This window comes from Argiope bruennichi, chromosome 3, assembly GCF_947563725.1.
Source record: "Argiope bruennichi chromosome 3, qqArgBrue1.1, whole genome shotgun sequence".
Classification (NCBI taxonomy): domain Eukaryota; kingdom Metazoa; phylum Arthropoda; class Arachnida; order Araneae; family Araneidae; genus Argiope; species Argiope bruennichi.
This window is the reverse complement of record NC_079153.1, coordinates 137,806,154-137,827,145: the sequence shown is the minus strand read 5'-3', so window position 1 is coordinate 137,827,145 and position 20,992 is coordinate 137,806,154. Positions and strand designations below refer to the sequence as shown.

General features: G+C 25.3%; 1 protein-coding gene across 2 annotated transcripts in view; it reads left to right on the top strand.

Moving 5' to 3' along the window:
- Positions 1-20,992, top strand: part of LOC129964238 (myb-related protein B-like) — a 34,079-nt gene that overhangs the window by 508 nt on the left and 12,579 nt on the right. For both annotated transcript variants that reach the window (XM_056078970.1, XM_056078969.1), the window contains exons 2-15: positions 1,025-1,142; positions 4,305-4,457; positions 8,368-8,471; positions 8,627-8,755; positions 9,152-9,251; positions 10,130-10,208; positions 11,133-11,457; positions 13,013-13,152; positions 13,527-13,666; positions 14,421-14,756; positions 16,067-16,173; positions 18,471-18,579; positions 19,770-19,859; positions 20,738-20,845. In XM_056078970.1, coding sequence (XP_055934945.1) covers positions 1,025-1,142; positions 4,305-4,457; positions 8,368-8,471; positions 8,627-8,755; positions 9,152-9,251; positions 10,130-10,208; positions 11,133-11,457; positions 13,013-13,152; positions 13,527-13,666; positions 14,421-14,756; positions 16,067-16,173; positions 18,471-18,579; positions 19,770-19,859; positions 20,738-20,845 — 2,038 coding nt within the window. The remainder of the gene's footprint in view (positions 1-1,024; positions 1,143-4,304; positions 4,458-8,367; positions 8,472-8,626; positions 8,756-9,151; positions 9,252-10,129; positions 10,209-11,132; positions 11,458-13,012; positions 13,153-13,526; positions 13,667-14,420; positions 14,757-16,066; positions 16,174-18,470; positions 18,580-19,769; positions 19,860-20,737; positions 20,846-20,992) is intronic.

Sequence of the window (20,992 nt, the reverse complement as noted above, 5' to 3'; positions counted from 1 at the left end):
AAGTCCATTTATAAAGCTATTAAAGCATTGAACAATGTCTCAAAATTATCAAATTCATATTGTATTTTGTAACAATATACGCCAATTATGTTGTATTAAGGGCTGGATATAAAATATATTCTTTGACAATATATGTCAAGTGTGTTGCATTAAGGGCCAGGTACAGAATAATACATTTTTAGTTTGTAATAATAATTTTTTTTTCTGTTAAAGTATGTATTTATTTATTCGTATATTTCTTGCCTTGAAATATAAATATTGATATGCATGATTGAATTGTAATTATATATCCTTTGTGAAGGAAATAGTCTTTTTTAGTGGTTTGAAATGAGGTTTTTTACAATAAGAAACTATGATGCATCCTATAGGCAGGAAAAGCCTCACTTAAAATTACTAATTTATGAAATGTATTCTATTTATAAATGTAATATTTTATGATTTGCAGATAAAGTTAACTTATTGTAAAAGATGATCATTTAATCACATTTAAATATAATTTCTTCTTACAGTAATTATTAAAGCATATAAAGCAGGCATGAATATTGAATTGCATGTAATTCTATTATGAAGAGATTTGAACAATTTTGATAATGCTAAGATTATAATCTATCAAAATTGTGTATATACATTTTTCTTTGAAAGGTTGGGCAATCATTTTTATATACACGTATGTCTATGCCACATATTTCTGTTTTAATTGTAGTATTCTCAGTTATGAAATATTGCATAATAATTTATTATACAATATCAATAGTATTGCATAAGAAGTAAGGATCATTAATTTTAACATGGCATTCGAAATTTTTAAAACTACTTTACAAAACTTCATTCACATAGAAAGCTTTTCACTTTTTAAAATTATTCCTGTAAATATGTATCTTGTTGATTTAACTGTCTGGTATTTTTTTAAATGCTTCTTAAAGAATATTTAAATAATCATTGTGAGATTTTTTTAATATCTAGCTTTGTTTTTATAATTTCTGATAGTTATTATTATCAATTCACTATCTTTTTTACTTTCTAGGAATAAATCCTTTTCTTATGACTTTTCTTCTGATGAAGATAGTGATTATTTTTCTCCTACTCCATCTTTGCGAGGAAGACATAAAAACATCAATAGAGGAAAGTGGACTAAAGAGGAGGTAAAGTACAATTGAAATTTATGAAGTAATTTCACTAAAAAATTTCTTTGTCCTAAATATTGATTTCAGTAATACTTATTAAAATGTTGAATCTTGATGCCAAATTTATAAAATAGACATATTTTTTCCATGCTTTGTTATCATTTCTAATAATAAGAAAAATATAAATGCAATATGATTTTGTTTGATATTAAATGTTTGCTTAAAAATTTTTTGTTTAGTAAAAATGAAATTATAATTACTTCATTCTAGCTGTTAAGTTATCTTGCATTATACAGTTCTAATCCCTCTTTCTCCTTTAAAAAAAAAAAAAAAAAAAAAACACGTCTCTGTGGTTTTTTTTTTTTTTTTTTTTTTTTGTTAGTTGAAATTTCGTTTTGTAATCCTTTTACTGTGACTAAGTTTAGTTTAACTTAAACATTTCAAACAAATAATTTTAATTTGGTTTTTAACTCATCACATTTATTATTATTTTGTTGGCAGATCATAATCTAATTTAAAATTTTATTTTTATTTAATTATCCACTACTCTTGAAATAATATGTAAAATTCTTTATAGTTATTCTGGATTTATCAAAAATTTCCACGATGTGCAAAAATAAAACCGGATTAAAATTTCTTAGAAATGAGTTTTTCTCAGTTGCTTAGTCATTTCAGTTATAGCATAACAGTAGATAAATGCTTTTCTTGAATTGAATACAATAAAATATATAAATGATCATGAATTAATTTATTTTTCTTTGCATAAGAATTTATCACATTTTTTTCCTTCATGAAATTGGGAAAAGCATTTCTTAATCAACATTTATCTTAAGTTTTAGACTCTCGATTTTACTTAGTAATCAATTTATTATCAGTGACAGTAAAATAATCTAGTCTTTAGGAATAACTCTTATAGTATTTTTTTTACCTAAGCATGAAAAGCTAAATGCTTATAAATTTATCTTTGCAGATTTCAAATTTTTAATTTAAACTTCTGATTCCCAATTCAGCTCAGGTGGCCATACATTCAAACATCCACAAGATGACTGAAATGCCATATGTTTATTTCTTTCCCCGTTTTAAAGAGGGGCATAAAATGGTGCAAAACAATCTTATTTTTTACCAATAGTTGCTTTCCTTCCCATTGTCACTGCAGTAAGTGTCTGAGGACAGATGCTCAATTTACATTAAGCTTTCTGCTTCATAACTGCAAAAAATTCCTATTAAACTGTCTAGATATCAGAAATTTCAATTATAAAAGCAATTAATGTGTTTTCTCACTCTAATGAATTTCATTTAAATTTAAACAATGATGATGGTAAATTCAACATTTTGAATTCTTTTAAACTGTAAATTTATCTACTTTGTTAGAAATCATATTAATTCAAAACGAAATATTGTGAATTATTTAAAAAGATAAAATAAAAAAAGCTGTTTTTTTTTTGTTTTTTTTGGAGAAATTGTATTTCTAATAATATAAAGTATTTTTTATTGCTGGTTCTTTTTCTTACCAGTACTTGAATTTGTCTAAGTTATAAATAAGAGGAATGTTAAAATCATTCTTACAGATCATTTGAAGTTTATTTTCACTGTACTGCTTAGGTCAGAAAACATAATTTACAATATTTGTAAATAGTAAGATCGAATAGCAAGAAAAAATTATGTTTTCCAAATGAATATTATTTGTACTGCTGTGTCCCCTCTTATGATATTCTATCATTTCGAATTCTGAAATTTTTTGATATTCACTTTTTATTTTTCTTTATTTTTTATGTACCTACATATATTTTAATAAGTTTTTGGTACTAGAATATTATTTTTTAAATGCTAATAAATGAAGCTGAGCAACAGGGCAGCTACACTTAAAATGAATTCTTTATATTTAAATAAATTCAAAATCCGTTTAAATTTTAACAAGCGAAATATATTGTTTAAAAGGAGTTATCTAACTTAATAAACAATTTTTTAAAAAAATGTTAATTTTTAAATGATTAAATTTAATGATGCTGCGGTGATGCTAATATTATATCTGCATGATCATAAAATTTAAACTTACTAAAAACAAATTATTTGAAATGTAAATTATGGTATCAACATAGATAATGACAGAAAGTGAAATTTTTATTTGAAGTTATTTAGTGTTATAATTTTTACAGTCAACAGAGATTTGGAAATTAGAACTATGGTTATACAAGAATCCCCCAAGACACAAATGAGGATTTAATTACAAATAGCAGGAGGGAAATGTTTATCTTCATTCGTATTTATTTCCAACCATTTTGGATTCTTAAAAGAACTTGATTTCAACGAGTGGAAGATATCAAAGGGTTAAACTCCTAGCTAAGATTATACAAATAATTTAATATCTGGAAAATTATCATTAAACAACAATTAAAATCTACAATATCATACTTATCATTTGGGGTTGTCAGATTGTAATGTTGCTTTCTTAATGAATCTTTCTCCAACTCTTACACTCAAGGATATGCTGTATCTTGGTGTCTTAAGAAATACTCTATATGTTAGGCCCTTAAAAGTTATTAGGATGTGCTGTTAATGCTGAATCCTTAATTGAGGACAAATTTAAATAAAAGAGACAGAAAATAAAGGCAAATGTGATAGAGCTTTCCAAAATGAAATAATTTCTCATAAAAATTGTGTTATTTCCAACTAAAAAAGTGTTTTGGATAGAAGCTATATGTCATTTGAATCATTAAATAAAAAATAATGTAAATTAGGCTGAATAAAAATAAAAACAATGCACAATCTTTTACTAGCTGTAAAAATTAATTTGTATGAAATGAATGTGAACAAATATTTATATATATATATATATATAAGATAATTAAGCCATTTTCTTATTGAGTTCTTATTTGTGTTTATAAAGATGAGATTTTGTGCCTTATCACAGATACTATCAATGATAAGGCACTGTTTTAAGATTTTTGAATCTTAAATTATCATTTGATTATTTTAATGAATTTTGATTTCATATGCATGTTACCATCTAAAAGTGAAATTGTGAAAATTAATTTCAAGATTTCAAAATATGAATTGAGAATAAAAAATAGGAGATAGCTAAAATAATACTGTCTGCTATTTAATAAAATAATTAAAATATGGTTTTAAAAAAAGCGTTTTATTAAATTTATTTAATTTTTCTATTTCTTGATATAACAGGATGAGAAATTGAAATCCCTTGTTGAGTCGTATGGTGAAAGTCAGTGGGAGACCATCGCAAACCTTTTTCCTGACCGTAGTGATGTTCAGTGCCAGCAGCGTTGGTACAAAGTTGTTAATCCTGAGCTTGTTAAAGGACCATGGACTAAAGAAGTAATCCAAGTTATATTTTAAAACTATGTGGTGTATATTCTTGATGTTTGCTTTTAGAGTTTTTTTTTTTGCTGAAAATTCTTATTATTAAGAGGTTAAAATAAGTACTTTTTACATCATGTTGAGACCTAAAGCTGGTTTTTTGTGTAATGAAATGTTATTGCATATTTAAGGTTAATTTTCATTTAGCTTTATTCTGATAAAAAGGCTATATCAATCGTTATAATTTTTTTAACATCTTAAAACAGATGTCATTGTGTATTTTTTAAAAATATCTATTCAGCTAAAATTTTTGCAGCAGATAAAGAAAGATCACTAATCTTTTCTTTCTTTTTCTATCACTAATCTTATCTCTTTAGTTTTAAAGGAAGAAAAAACTAGCAAATTACCAGCACAATTCCTAAGAAATCTTTAATTGATTTAGCAGTTGAAATGCTTATGCTTTAATTTAGACTTTTACATTTCTTAATGCTGTTATGATTTTCATTTTATTTTCAGCTTAAATGCAAAAATTAAATGGTCTTGCTTATTATTCATACAAATTTTGTAGGGAAATTTCAAACTTGTTTTGAGAAATTTTCCTAGATAAAAATTCTCCTTTAGCTTATTTAATTTTGATTCAAATATGCTTAATATGTTAAAGATGTTGGCTGATTATTGTATATACAGTCTAATGTTCCACAAAGTGCTCAACAAATACAAACAAAATTAATAGATATACATATTCTTGTTTTGAAATGGAAAAAGGAATTCAGGTATGTGTCTTTTATGGGTCATTCCATTGCTAAAAACATTTTTTATGAAAAATTCAGAATTTCATGGATAACTTGGATTTGAGAAAGATTCTTTCTGTCTCAATGGTCGATTCATCAGTAAATTTAAAATTTTTGACTTATTGAAAAATTATTATTATCTGAATTTCAAATCTTAAAATTTAAATTATAAGTAAAAAAATATTGAATACATAGTGGAGCAAAGTTTGCAATTTCAAAATTGTGAAAATAATAAGAAGAGAAAACTCAATAGATGAACTAAATTATTTAAAATAAAGAAAAAAAGCTTGAAAATTGAAGTGATGATTTCACACTACTGAAACTTTTGAACAAATTAATTTAAAAATCAAAGAAGGATAAAGATTATCTATGCATAGCTGAGTGAATTGATGTTTAACAATGCAACTTAAATTGTAAATAAAAAATATATTAATGCCATACAGTTTTCAAATCATTTGTTTAAGTGTATATGAAGATTTGTGATTTATATTTGCCCCCCCCCCCACTTATTGTCATTTTTCCAAGCACTGGTAAAAAAAAAGGTTATAAATTCTTGTGGAATTAATAATTTTTAATGAATCTTGCTTTATTTCAAGCACAAATGGTTTTATGAAGTAAACATTCAGTTGTAGTTTATGTGAAAATAGAATTTAGTAACAGGTGTGTGATGGCCAAAAGTATGAGTGCTTGTGCCCTCGAAACCCACTTTGAAATACAACTATTGTTTACTGCTAGATGAACATAACAAAACTGCTTGAAGCATGTAGATAGTGCTTGAGGTAGAAATCTGGCATGTTTCTGGTATGCTTCATAACATGGGGATAGTTTATCTTCTTGGAGAACTTTCAAACATCTGTTTTGAGACCAACATCTATTTTGTTTAATAGCTAAAATATACTTTGTTCTATCACGTTTTGAGTAATACTGGTTAAGAACATTAAGGTAATGGCAGAATGTTTCTCACCCATACTGATCATTGTGCTTTATAAAGTGAATGAATTTTATAAATTTCCTCATAACTTTTTAAAGAAAATTATCTTTTGATAAAACAGTTTATAGCTCCAGTTTTTAATAATATAATATTAATACAGCTGTTCATAATTTAGGTTTAATATTCAAAATAGATTATATGAACTGGTAATTAAAACTTTTTGAAAAGAAAAGCATGTTTTAATAGGACATAATGTCACTAAAAATCTTTAAAAACATTATCCATATGTAACAATCTTGGGAAAAAAAAAAATGCAATTTTCCCCTTACTAGATCTGCTTAGTTATTATATATATATGTAAATTCTTTACTGTGTCTAAGATTTCAACTGTTAACAGAAAGAGCTGACGCATTGGTGGAATGTTAAGTGGTCTGTATGTTCATGTAAAAAGTTATCTCTCAGTTTAGGGAAACACTAATAATATAAAGAAATATATACTGTTCATTGATTTGATTCTTTTTTCATCCTTTTTTCTTGTCAAGATGGAGAGGGGGGATTGCTCCATTCTGGGGACAATTTTTTGTATTTCTGATCATTTTTTTGTATTTCTGATTTTGTATTCTGAAATCATTTGAGTTATTTATTTTTGGCAATAATTTCAACTGCTTACTTCCTTTTTTTGCACATGGTTACTTCTTTCTAGAGCATTTTTTTAAAATTATTTCTCAACATTGTTCTTAAGGAATCATTTTAGTTCTCTCTCTCTCTCTCTTTTTTTTTTTTTTTTTTTGCATGTAATTTTTGTGTTACATTTTTTTGAAGATTTTATAATATGTCAGAGAAATGTGTATTTAATTCATCATAACCTTTAAAAAATGATTACACTGAAGGGTTTATATTTTGGAGAAACAGAAAGCTAAAGAAATTGTTGCCAATGAAAAGAAAAGAAAGTTAAAAGTCTGATTTCTTGATCTTGGCAAAAAAAAAAAAAAAATTGAAATTGTATACAAAGGGAGATGCATCTGAAATGAATGTCTGAAATTTAAAGGTAATGTATTTGCTCAACAAGCTGACCAAACCGCATATTTTTTTCTGTGCTATAAATCATGTAAAACTTTTGATATTTTTAAATAATAAGGATAACTTATGAACCAGTCATCCAATCTCAACTACTAATTCAATTCATTATTATTATTTTTTTTTTTTTTTCATATGAAATCTCATGATTTTTAGATATTTTATCAAGTCTCCTGTCCTTCTCTCCCCTCCCCCTCCTTAAAAAAAAAAAAATAAAGAACACTACATCACAATACATTCTTATGAGAGGAAACTCTTGACAGAATTCCTCAGCAACAGCAATTGGTTGCCGAATGTGGTTAGTTAGTGAAAAAAATTGAACAATTGAAAAAATTTGTAAAATTTTTTAAAAGAAGCGGAATACTTTATTTATATAATTCATAAAATTTGTATGATTTTTATATCTTTGATTTATTTACTTATTATCCTGATCATCCTTTATTTTTCATAGAATCATGATAGTAATGAAGTGGTGGTATAAAATTTTTCCTAAATACAGTTAACTGTAATGAAATATAATTATTTTAGAAATGCAATAAAAGTGTTTTAATAAAATTTTTCACAAAAAACTGACAACTTATATATAATTTAGAAACCAGCAGAAATATCATTTTAAATAACAGTTTTAATATCTAAAAAAAAATATTCAGCAATTATTAATAGTTGAATGCATTCTTAGACATCTTTGTGAATTTCATCATATCGTATAGTTCTAAATCAAAAATACTATGTTAATATTATTTTTCCTCCAAATGTGCTTTAAAAGTACTTATTTTGTAAGTTAGATTTGCATCCTGTTTAATTTTATCTCAGCTTGGAAGGTTTATTTTTAAAACATGCTTTAGTGAAAGAAATGCCATACATAATTTTAGAAAGAGGAAATGTTTAATAATTCTTTTTTAAAAAATAAAAATGATACTATTTATTTTTTTAGTTTGAAGGGATTTTTGAAATAAACTACCTTAAATATTTAGAAGCTTTCCAATAATATTTGCTTACTTATAATTTGCACAAATTTGAAATTGTATTAATTATGCTAGTAATTTTATTTAGTTTGCTTTTTATTTACAAAGGTTTTCTGGGTATTTCTAATGCTTTATTGATTTTTTTAAATCTCCTGTGATGTAAGGAGGATGAAAAGGTTATTGAGCTCGTAAAGAAATATGGGCCCAAGAAATGGACTGTGATTGCCAAACATTTGAGAGGCAGAATTGGCAAACAGTGCAGAGAAAGGTGAGTAATTTTGATAATTCAATAATATATTCAAAATTAAGAGCATGTGCAATAAATCAATATCTTAAAAATTAATAAGTTGTTTTTTTATTTAATTTGCTCTTATTTTTCTTTTCATATGTTCTAAATTCTTGATTATTTTATCGTCATTGCAGATGGCATAATCATTTGAATCCATGTATAAAAAAGACAGCTTGGACTTTGGAAGAAGAAAAAATGATTGTTCATTATCATAGAATCTTGGGAAATCAATGGTCAAAAATAGCTAAACAGTTACCTGGGAGGTAATGAATTATTTTAATAAAAAGCTATGTATTCTAACTTTATTGGCAATGTATTAAATTAATGTATATTGTCAATTTATTTAAATTTGGAATTTTTTTGTTATGATCCGTACTGTTTATTAATGCTTTGAAGGTTTTAAAGTGTGAACGCAGTTCTGGGGAAATATAACATATTTATTTGCATTATTTGACTGAATGCATGCTTGAGATATCGCCATTCTTTTTTTTTTTCCCCCCTTAGTAAATAGGGTGGGTGAGGAAAAAATTTGCTGATTCATAAGACAAATTTCAATCTAGAACAATGTGAAGTTAAAAAGTTTCTTTCATTAATTTTGATCTAAATGTTTTTTGTTTTTATTTGAATTAATATTTATTTTATGTCTCTCATTTTTTTAGAACCGATAATTCTATTAAAAATCACTGGAATTCAACTTTAAAGAAAAAAGTTGGATTATTTACTGAAGAATTTTGCACTTCATCTACAAAACCTACCAAAGTAAGTAAAATGCATATTTGTTAAAATTATATATATATATATATATATATATATATATATATATATATATATATAATTGTAAAATGAGTACCTTTATGTTATAAATGATTGAAAATGATTTAATATGCTTAGATGGGCAGTAAAATCTCTCTGACTTTCAATTTCCATGTATGATTTTACAGTCATTATTATCTAGAGTGATAGCAGATTCAATGAACTGGAATTTATGTTAATTTTCATGTAAATTTTAGTTTCTTTTCTTTTTAGAAAATATTTTTATGTAATGTTTTAAATAAATTTATGAATTCTTTTAAAAATTGAAATACTCCTAAAATAGGTAATTTTGTTTAGTTAAAAATGAAAATTCAAATTTAAACATAGTTTATATACACTCAATCTAATTGTGTTATTCTATGGGGAAAAGTTTCCTGGCACTTTAGAAATTTTTTCTCAATGGAAAAAGGTTAGTTTGTGCATTATATTTTTTATATAAAATAAAAATGAACATATTTTTAAAAGGATTTAATTAATGTGTGTGTTTTAATTGAAATGATTTAGTAATAAAGCATATATTTAAGAATGGACTTGGAAATAGTATGTTTTATATTTCATATTAGTTTTTCAATATTGAAAGTTCTACTAAATATATAAAAAAATGTGTGTAATAAAATGTACACTAAGATGAAGGAATATTATGCATTTTTCCTAATACACACTTTTATTATGCAATTTTTCTTTGTAAAATAATCACTTTATTTAATATTATGTGCCATATAATAATACAGTATTCAACTATAATCGAATACAACTACTCAATAAATGTTTTTATAATTTTTCATATTTTATGTGTGTTCTGTGTTGTATTTGTTTCCCCATAGAAAAAGAAATATGTTAATCAGCCTTCACACAATTTCAAAACTCCTAAAGAAAATGCTGTCTCAGTTCAGAAAAATATAGGTAAAATTTATTTATTTACTTTTTCCTAAAACTATGTACAAAGAGATTTAATTTAGATTGTTGAATAGCTACAAATAAAATAAAGATCATGATAAAAATATAGATGATTCTTTTGTACAAATTATTTACTTGGATTAAGTCTTTATTGATAAATATATTTTTCTTGTCTACTATATTAATCATTATACTATTCATTGAAACATACAGTAAATTAAATAAAACAATATATTTGCTGAAAAAATATTTATTTTTGATTTTATTTCCTATTTATTAAAATAGTTGTATTGAATATTTTGTATAAAATATGGAGGGGGGGGGGTCTGTAAAAAAAGACCTTTCATATTTATTACATAAATCTTTGTAACAATTTCTTTCATTTTCTCAAAATCATTTTCTATTTCTATAGCATTGGCTTTTTTTTTTTTTTTTTTTTTTGAGTATTCAATTATTGTAGATTTATTGATTTTTCTGAGAAATAATACCAAGCTTTGAATGAGAATACTTGTGCTTCAGAATTGTTGACATTCCAAACTCATTATAAAGAAAAGAGAAAAACTTACTTGCCATTTCATTTTAATAATACATTAGAAAATATTTATTTTTATTGCTACATTAAAAGGATGTGATCACTATATATTTTTTATGTATTTTTCTAGTTAATTTGGTAGGTGACAAAGATTTCATCATTGTCAGAATCAGATTTTATCATTTTTGGGATTAATTTTCTGCTGTATAATAATGCTACAATATTTTTTAAATCTCAAGCACTTTCTGTATTAATTAATTAGTATCCATTAATCATATTTATTTTACTTGGTGTTTATGTTTGGCATTCATAATTTATGAAATTCAGCTTTCTCTTATTCAAAGCCTGAATCATGTTTAGATTTCATCTAAGAAATAAAAACTCCCCTTCTTTTTTAGATGTACTTGAGGGTTCTATTCAAGGTACTCCAGCATGCTCAGATAAAAGTTCTGGGCAAGAATTTTCTAAAGTATTTTCCCAAAATATGCAGTTTAGCCCAGTGCAAATCAAAGTAGAGCCTCCTTCCAGTGCTGATGAAATTGAAGATGGGACAGATAATGGCATTAGCATTTCCGACTCAGGATATATGGGTGTGTTGAACTCTGCTAAAACTCCACAGATTGATATGGTGATGTCTCCTATGAAATTGAAAGAAGAACCACCTTTTCCCGGTGTTGAACTAATTCCTGGTGTTGAATTGATTCCAGATGTGTCCCCTTTGAGGTGGGCCTTTCTTAAACATCATATTAAAAACATTTTTTAATTTTTTTTTATTTCATTTGTTATACGTTTATAATAGAATTTGGGAATCAATCTTTCATTCATGTGTTGGAGCTTTGAAAATTTTTTTGCACTTTTGTGTTCTCAATAAAAAATACACTTCTTCACTTATTTCAGATTGTATTTATCAGCTGATCAATTATTTGATTTAAATTTTGAAATATGATACACACTTTGCCACTTAATAGTAAAGTTTTAAAAAATTTAATTGCAAGATCCCATAATATTAAAAATGAATTGTAAGTTAAATAAAAAAAAAATGAAAACAATTGTTAAAATTAAATATTCCAGTTTTTAGTTTTCTATTAAATTTGTTTAAAAAACTGTCTTTTAATAATTTTATTTTGGAAGGAAAAATAAATTAAAAAAATTAACTATAAAGCAAGAAACAGCTAAATAACAGAAGGCATCTAAAATCAGTCTTAAATTATTTAAATAAGCATATTTGTCTATAGTCTAGAAAATAAAAGGTTTTCTGCACTAGTTAGTTGACATAAATTTATAGTAAAATTTAAAAAAAAAAATTCTTACTGTTTTCATAATTTTAACTGATTTTGAGGTAAAGTTTTTGATTAAAGATTTTGATTTGCACATTAAAGCAAAATTTCATATACAAGTATTTGTCATTAATCCATTGAACAAAAATATTTTATTCAACATTTTTAATTCAGATTTAAAATGTCCTGTAAATTAATATATTTAGGATCTGATGAAAACATGTTTCTGCCACTTAACAAATTGAAATTCTTGAATTTAAAGAGTTCATAATTGTGGGAGAAATAAAGTTTGAACATTTTTTATAATTTACCTCTCAGGAGTACTAAGATTTATTTAATATTGAATGCAGCATGTTGAATTCAGAATACTTTTAACATTTGTAATGTATTCTGCAGAGATTTTCTTATTTTTGTGTACAAAATTTTTCCATTCAGTGTTTGTTTCTGACTAGAAAAAGAAAAGGAAAAAACATTCATTGTTTTTACCTGGTACTTATCATAGTTGTCAGTAAAAATGGTTTATTTTCCATAAGCCATTTTTAATTTTAAGAAAGACTTTTTGTTGTTGTTGGATTGAAGAGGTATGTATGAAATAATATTTGATGATTGGCCCATTTTTATTTGTAACAAATTCTGTAAGCATTTTTTCACATATTTTTAACAAGTTATCATTTGTAAAAAGCAAAGAATATTCAGCTACTGTTTTAAATTTTAACAAATAAGGTAATATAGTTTTGTTATAAGGCTTATTACTGCTTATTTTTTGGAGTTTTCAGTATACCAGTTTTATTTTAGAATTTTTGCATTATCAAAATGGAACACACTTAAGATTTAGATATCAAAATTTTGAGAATCTGAGATCTTTATCTAAGAAATAACATAAGCTAATGATTATTGTATGTGCTTTGAATTATTGTTTGGTTCAGAAAACCTTTAACAGTTGCTAAATTTGGATTGAAATGCAATTATCTATGTCATAACTAGAATATTTTTATGTGCAGTGCTGATGTTGACAACCTGGATGTGTCTGAAATTATGAATTCTGGTACTTTTGCTAATCTTTCCATGTCTGATCTTGTACAAGGAACAGAAATTAGTCTACCAAACACACCCATGAAACCATCTCTGCAAGATCCAATTAGTAATATATTTTACTCTGTCTGTACTTTCTTACATGTTTTAGAAACAGCTATTTATTTTAATAATGTATTCATCAAAAATTTAACAGTTGAATTTTTACTGATTAATGTTTCTACAAAATGTTTGCTGCTAGTTGTAAATGTAATTAATTTTTGATTTTGTGATAGTTTTAAATATTTTTTTTTGTCTTGATCTTTTGCAAACAAATAGTTTTGATGTTTTATTTATTTTTATGCTTTACCAAAAGATTAAAAATTGATCAAAATTATGCTGAAAAATGAGTTAATTAAAATTTGTTAGTAAAAAATAAGTTGTAATAATAACAATATAGCATTTAAATCTCTTTATAGTTGTTATTTTTAAAAATTCCTTTAGAGTATAGCTTTGATGGCAGAACCATATTTCAAGCTTTGAAGCAGGAGCATCTGAATGAAGTTCTGATACCTATTCCTTCACCGGTGATGACTAAACTGGCTTCTCCTAAAACTTCAAATGGACTTTGCAGAAAGCGAAATGTATCCTTTCTAATTGGTACAGTAATAAATGGTACATTCAAATCTCTTATTTTACCCTTTTTTTAATTATTAAATGACTCTGAAAGAATTAATTGCTTTTTCATTAATGTCGTTATAAAAAAGTGAAATAATTTTGCATTGTTTGGATTTATATTTTTTCTTTACATCCAAAAATGTGCACCATATTTTCAGAAACAATTAGAGAGAGGGGGGGGGAAACCTTGAATGCATGTAAGAGAGTTCATCCTGCAAGGTTTAATTTTATACATTGAAGCATAGTGCTAGGTTGGAGGGGGGGGGGCTTTTGATTGATCTGTTTTTATTTAAAAAATTTGGACATTCTATTAGTACTTCTATAACACATTTGCACTTAGCAAAAAATTCTGAATAAATTTTACCCTTAAGTATTTATACTTTTAACAAATTATTCTAAATAATATATAGCTAATTATATATATAGAAAAATTTAGCCTGGTACTTTTCTGAAACACTTTAAACTTAAATGTTTTTATTCCCACCTATTTTGCATTTACTTTTTTTACTTAATTTGCTGCCTTTGAGGGTTTTCTCTTATACATAATGGATTTCTGATGTCAGGATGTATTAACCATTATCCGTAGTAATAGTAACATAACCTAATTAATTTTGTGTATTGATTTTTACATTTTAATGTTGCATGTAGAATGTAACTTCCTGTCCATTTAATTTTATAATTCTTCTATAATATATTTTGAAATGGCTCTTAACTTGAAAGATAATGCAATCACAAACATCTCTACTGACTGACTCTGGTAATGAGACTTACCTTCATATTCCTCTGGAGAATGAACAAGAAATGCTCAGCTTCATTAAGCAAGAAACTCTGAACACAGATCCTTCTATTGGAAACACAGACCTTAACTGCATGGCCAATATCAGCTTTTCATCCATTGACAATGGTGTAGTAAAGGATGATGCTCTTTTCTATGATGTGGCTTGCACTAGTGCTTTTGGCTTAGATGATTACAAAGTCTTCAATGAATATCTTATGAGTACCACTCCTGTGAAAGGAGGTACACCTATCCAACCTTTGACTTTCTCTCCATCCCAGGTAAAATTTTATTTTAAAAATAATTTAATTAATTTTCTAAAATATTAATTTTTTGTTCTATTTTAATTACCATATGCTAATTCTTGAATAGGAAATTATATAAATCATTGTAAACCCTAACAAAGGGTAAGAATAATTTTACTTCTTGCATTGCTCATATAAATTTTGAGATTTTCTTTTATTGAAGGAAGTTTTGTGGTTTTTAAAAGAATGCACTCTTATTACCATACTGTAACATATATTCAAATTTGAAATTCAATATTTCTTTGACTCTTAATTTTTACATTCTTTACTTCTGTTTTAGATTCGTGATTGCATGTTTAGATTGCAGCCAACAGGCTTGAAAATTTTATATGCTGTATCAGCATTCTTAAGCAGAATTGTTGACATAAATATGTTTTGATAAATTTTTGGATTTGAAAAGATTTATTGTTGATCTTTGATTTTTTTTCTATTAAATTGATGCATTAATAATTGTAATTACTCTTGGTCAAAATAATGAATTTGCAAACTGAATTCATATATTATTTGTTCTTGAATTCAAAATTTTTATCATCAGTGTGGTTTCCAAAGATAACAGAGAAATCATATCAAGTTGATGGTTTGCCTCTTGTAAAATTTCAAGAGACCAAAGCTCAGCATTGTATGAAAAACAGCACTGTAAAATTTTAAGCTATACAGATAGTATATTTTGTGTTAGGTAGTAATAGTTTGGTACAGGGTAAGAATAGCAGAAGGTTAAAATGTATATATGCATTTTTTAATGTATTAGAATATTAATTTCAAATGAAACTTTCAGGTGTTTTAAATAAAAAGATGTAAGGATGCAAAATTTTTATTTCTTCAAAAAATTCATGAATATTAGACACTGTGAAATAATGACATTGATTGTCAGATTTTTAATGGTCATTTTATAACTTTGTATTCAAGAATGTTTATTTGATCAGTTTAAATATCAAATAGAATTCATTTTTAAACAGTTATTAACGTTATTATTATTAGTAAATTATATCGAAATATTTTACTGTAATTTTTATTTTCTTCTTTTAACCATAAGTACTACTGATGTTTTCTTAATAGTTTGAAATGATTTGATATAGTTTTTATTTCAAGTGAGATTATTCATTGCAACTTTTGATCTGGTTAGCCTAAATCATTCGGCAGTCAAGAGTTTTATAAATACGGTGAAAGCTTTTTTCTGGAAATCTTAAATTTTTAAGGTCAGTCATTAAAAAGTGATGATTTGTGAATATATGATTTTATCAGTTGCCTTTTATCTCCCTCCCCCTAAAATTCGTCTTTTTTTCTAGTTTTTAAATACTCCTACAATGAAATCAACAAATGCTTTAACATCCACACCAAAACGTCACATTCAAACTCCTACTCTTAGTCCAATGGATCATGCTGATACATCCAGGTAATACGTTTTATAATTTTATTTGATATAATTGACAAGCCAGATATTTCTTTGTCCTTTCTATTACACAACAATCCAAAATTTAAGATCAGTCCTTTTAATAAAAATTAAAAGTTTTATTAAATGTTTATTGTAACAAACAAAAAAAAAATGCTGCATATTCTAATAATGATTCTTTTTTAAAAAAGTATAATGGAATTAGAATGTTTGTTGTAAACGATACTAGTGAAATTTCAATTATATAAAAAATGACTAAGGAGTTGGTTACATCCTTTCTTACTCCATTTGTCAACCCTTAAAGATCATAGTAAATCTGTTGGAATCACTATCTGATTCCAGCTTGCTTTCTTTACTCACTGTGCAATTATGCATCTCTGCTAATAATACGAAATTATAATTACTTTAATTACTAAAAGAGAATTTCAGTTACTTGAAATTGGGAAAACTGCTATCATTAATTTTATGTAAATTGCTAGAAATTAAGTTGTCAGTTTTTAAAATAAAAAAATTTTTGATAGCAGAGCAATATAAATTGTGATATATCTTGATAAGTGATATATCTTGATTGCTTGGCAATTGAATCAGGAGCTTACTATAATATGTAAGCACCAAAATTTCAAAGCTGTAATTTTAAAATGTCTAGAAATAAAATTTTCATCTATCTTAAATGAGTCGTTTAAAACTTCTTGATATAACCTACTGGCTATTTATCGACTTGAAGTCATAACTTAAGTCAAAAGATTTTGCTTATGATATATATCTTTAACTGTTCAATACTATAAACATGATTGTTCAGCATCAAACAAGTTTTTGCCTCTATAATGTTGCATTGTAATTTGGTTTACCAGTAAACAAATTCCATTGTACAGACCTTTTTAGAACTAAATTTCACAATAATATAATAATGCATCCTGGCTTTAAATTTAGTTTAATCAAAACTGTACAATGTAATTTCATTTTGTTTTAATGATCTCAACTAAAAAAAAAAAGCATAATCTGATTTAGAAATGCATATTATTCAAACTTGTTCCATTTTTGTGTCTGCTTTAGTGTTAATATATTTTAAAGAATTTTGGTTTAATGATTAGCATCTTGCTAAATCAACGAAGAAATAAAACTTGAAAAAGTAAAAATTGAAGAAATATACTCTATCCTTGAAGTAGTTATTTTTTTAAAGATTAGATAAATGTAAAGATCTTTAAATTCATCAGCAAGAAAATTATGAATTGTTGATTGTTCTAGTTTTAAATTAAAAATGTTTGAATAATGATATAAAAAGTTATGGAAAAAATATCTGAATTAGAAGGTTAAGAGTAAGAATTTTAGTTTCAATTTTCAAAATTCAAGAAGAAAAAGGATTAATATTAAATAAAATTTCAAAATTTGATAAATTACATTTTTTTTTATTAGCAACTTTTTGTTGTTTTAATGGTGTAAAAAAATTTTTTCCTACTGTCATTAGAAGCAATACTATGGATAAATAAGCATGAAAATGATCCAAAACAACAACAAAGAAAAAATGAAATAAAAAATTTCTTACTTTAAATGTTAAAATTAGGGCTTCAAAATGCATTGAATTAGCATTGCATTTCTGCCAAATTGTGACAGATTTGTCTACACTCTCAAGAATACACAAACACCTCTTTTTATAAGTATATATGAGTACTCAGTTAGCTGCATATTTTACTGACAGATAATAAACTACGTATATAATTTTTTAAAAATATTTTTCTGAAATATGAAGAAAATAGTATAACTTATTTTGCTTCATATCTTTATATGTCATACTATTACATTTATATGTAAATCATTTTTCTTTTACAAGGTTACAAGAATTTTTAATAATCTGTGAAAATAAGAAACCTTAATTTTTTCTTCCGTTTAATGATTCCAAATTTTGACCAATAACTTTTAACACCATCATTAAAAAAAAAAAAAAAATTGGTTATAATAATTTAAGATAGACTATTAATTTCATTAAATGAATTTAACATTAAGTTAGCTTTCTTTTGATTCTAAAGTTAATTTCTTACAAAATTTTTGAAATATCATTTAAATTTTCCTTTTTTACTTGTCTAGAAACTCTAAGCCATTATTATAAATTTTTAAAAATTGAAAGTAAAATATGTAGATCTTAGTATCAACTCTCTATTAAGGAAAAAGAAATGTTTTTCTGAAATGGTTTTATTAATCTGGAATGTTGCATTAAAGCAAATTGTTTACTCTGAATTAAAATATATTTTTGCTTACTAAAATGCTATGCAAGTATTTGTTGATATGTTCTGTTCTTGTCATAGTGTTCTTCAAACACCAAAAGTGTCATGTTTTAACAGAACCATCCGTACTCCAACACCTATAAAAGAAGTTTTGGATGATATTTCGAGAAATAGCTCTGACAGAAGAAGGGTTTGTTGATTTTGTTCATTTTGAATTTTTTGTTATCCTTAACTAATTTTTTGATAATGGACCACTTTTTATTATATTCAGTGTACATTTTACTTATATAATTTTTTCATAGATAATAAAATTATTTGAAGTATTTAGGGTTCAGTAGCATGATCTGAATTTAATCATAATGTATCAATTTCATGAAATGCTTACACTTAGATTATTACTTATTTTTTTATATATTTATTTGAAAGAAATACGTGCATAATAAGAAAGCCAGTGAAAGAGTTAGTAGAATTTCTATTTAAAAAATAACCCTGAAAACTTGTTTTGTGTATGTAGTTAACAAAGTTTCAATATTTTTGTATCCTAGATTTGTTTATTTAGATTCTTTTTTTTTTTTTTTTTTTTTTTTTATTCAAGGATTTGATATATTGATAAAATATTGGTTTAAGATTTTTTTTCTTAAAATAGTTAATTGTAGTGTTATAAGGTACTTTTAGATATGCAATAATATTTTTTAAAATATTCTTCATAGAAAGCTTGAAGGGAAAAAAAAAATATTTTAAATAACTATATTTCAATGTTTGAAAAATGCCCATCAGTTGGATACTTTCTTGTTAAACTTAGTGAATTGCATCATAACATGTAATTCTACAATCAAAATTAGTACATTAAAATTGGTCCTCCCCCTCCCCCCTTCCTCTAAAAGTGTTTAAAAATTGCTTATTTTTTAAGATAAAATTTGACTTCTAACCTTATTATTCATTCAGCTTTGTACTTTTTACCCTTTTATTCCTTATTGTTCAAGTCTGGCAAAATGTTCACTTTGAAGTGGATAGTTTAAAGTTCTTTGTCAATCTGAACTTGTTAACCCTTTCAACACCAATGCTAAGAGAGAAGAAGCAAGCCCAGAAAAGCATTCAGAGTTTATGTATGTTTCTAAAAAATATTTTTCCAAAATGTAACTGAGCAAGTAGTTTCTTTACGATGTTATTGTAGCTCAAAGTTATATCAAATAAGCCTTGAAAAGCATGCAACAGCCAGAAACTCTCACAACTGTTATAAAGTTTAAATATTTTTTATGTTTGAATTTATTTGGTTAAAATTAATTAATTTTAAGAATGCATATAAAGTGAATTCATTACACACAGAGAGAGATATAATATATATTTATATTAATGAATTTGAATATTGGGGTTTTTTAGAGATTAGGAAATATCCGAATCGAACTGAAAAAGAATTCATCAATGGAAACAATGACTTCAAGATATGAATCTGATCCTACTAACAAGGAGGTAATCTGTGGCATTTTTATGTATATATGATTTTTGATTAATTCTTTTTAATTTTTTATTAACATGTCTGCACTTTGTTTGTTATATGAGCTGCTAGATTGTGAATTTCAAAATAAAGGAATCTTAAACGATTTTTATAGGATTAGCAATTTCCTTGCATAAAATGTTTTTTAATGTTGAATAATACATGATTAATATGCAGAGTACTTTAGGCTTTGCATTAGAGATCTGTTGTTTTGTACTTTTATATATATTGCCTGAAGCGGTCTAATATTTTGAATTATTTTTGAGGTGTCTATTTTCTTTAAAACTTCCGTTTTATTTCAATTTCTGTCTCAATTTAATACAAAATTTCTGAAAACTAAATGTTTAATGCAAAAAGGAGGCTGTAAATATTAATAAATCATGATGTTGGTGTTATAAATATTAAGAAATGCCTGGTTTGTAATTAAATGATAAAAATTTATTAATCAGCATTTGGTAATGTAACAAATTAATTTGTTTATTTATGTGTATGCAACTTGGTTCTCTATGATTTAATTAATTTTTTTTTTTTAATTTTCCTACAGAAAAATATTTTTATATGAGAATATTTAATGCAATTTTAACTTTTTAGTTACTAAAATTATTTGCTTGCTTTTCATTTTATTAAAAATGTAAGTTAGTCAGAGAAAATTATTTTTTGTTACTTTTTCTTAAAATATAAAATTGCTGTTCTTTTTATAAATAAAATTTCTCTTTGTTATCATCTTTAGGAAAATTATTTTTTACTAGAAATTACAAAAGCTTTTTTAATTCAAGATTATAAGACAAGTTGGAATTCTAGTCCAACTGGTGACATTTCAAATGGGAGCTAATAATTTCTTTGTATATTGTAGAATATTTACCCTCCTAAGAGAGCAAGAAAAGCTTTGCATAAAGCATGGATGACTGACAGTGAGCTAGCTCTAGATTCTGTCAGTGATGCAACAAATCCTGAAACTCCTGTAAGTATAGCTATAAGTGTGTGTGTGTTCACGCACACACACAAAAGAGATTTTGAAAAGGAAAGAAAGACATTATTCTGTTTTAAAAAATTGGAATTGGCATGAAAAGATGGAAAAGAATTCTAAAATTTATTACAATAAAACCAT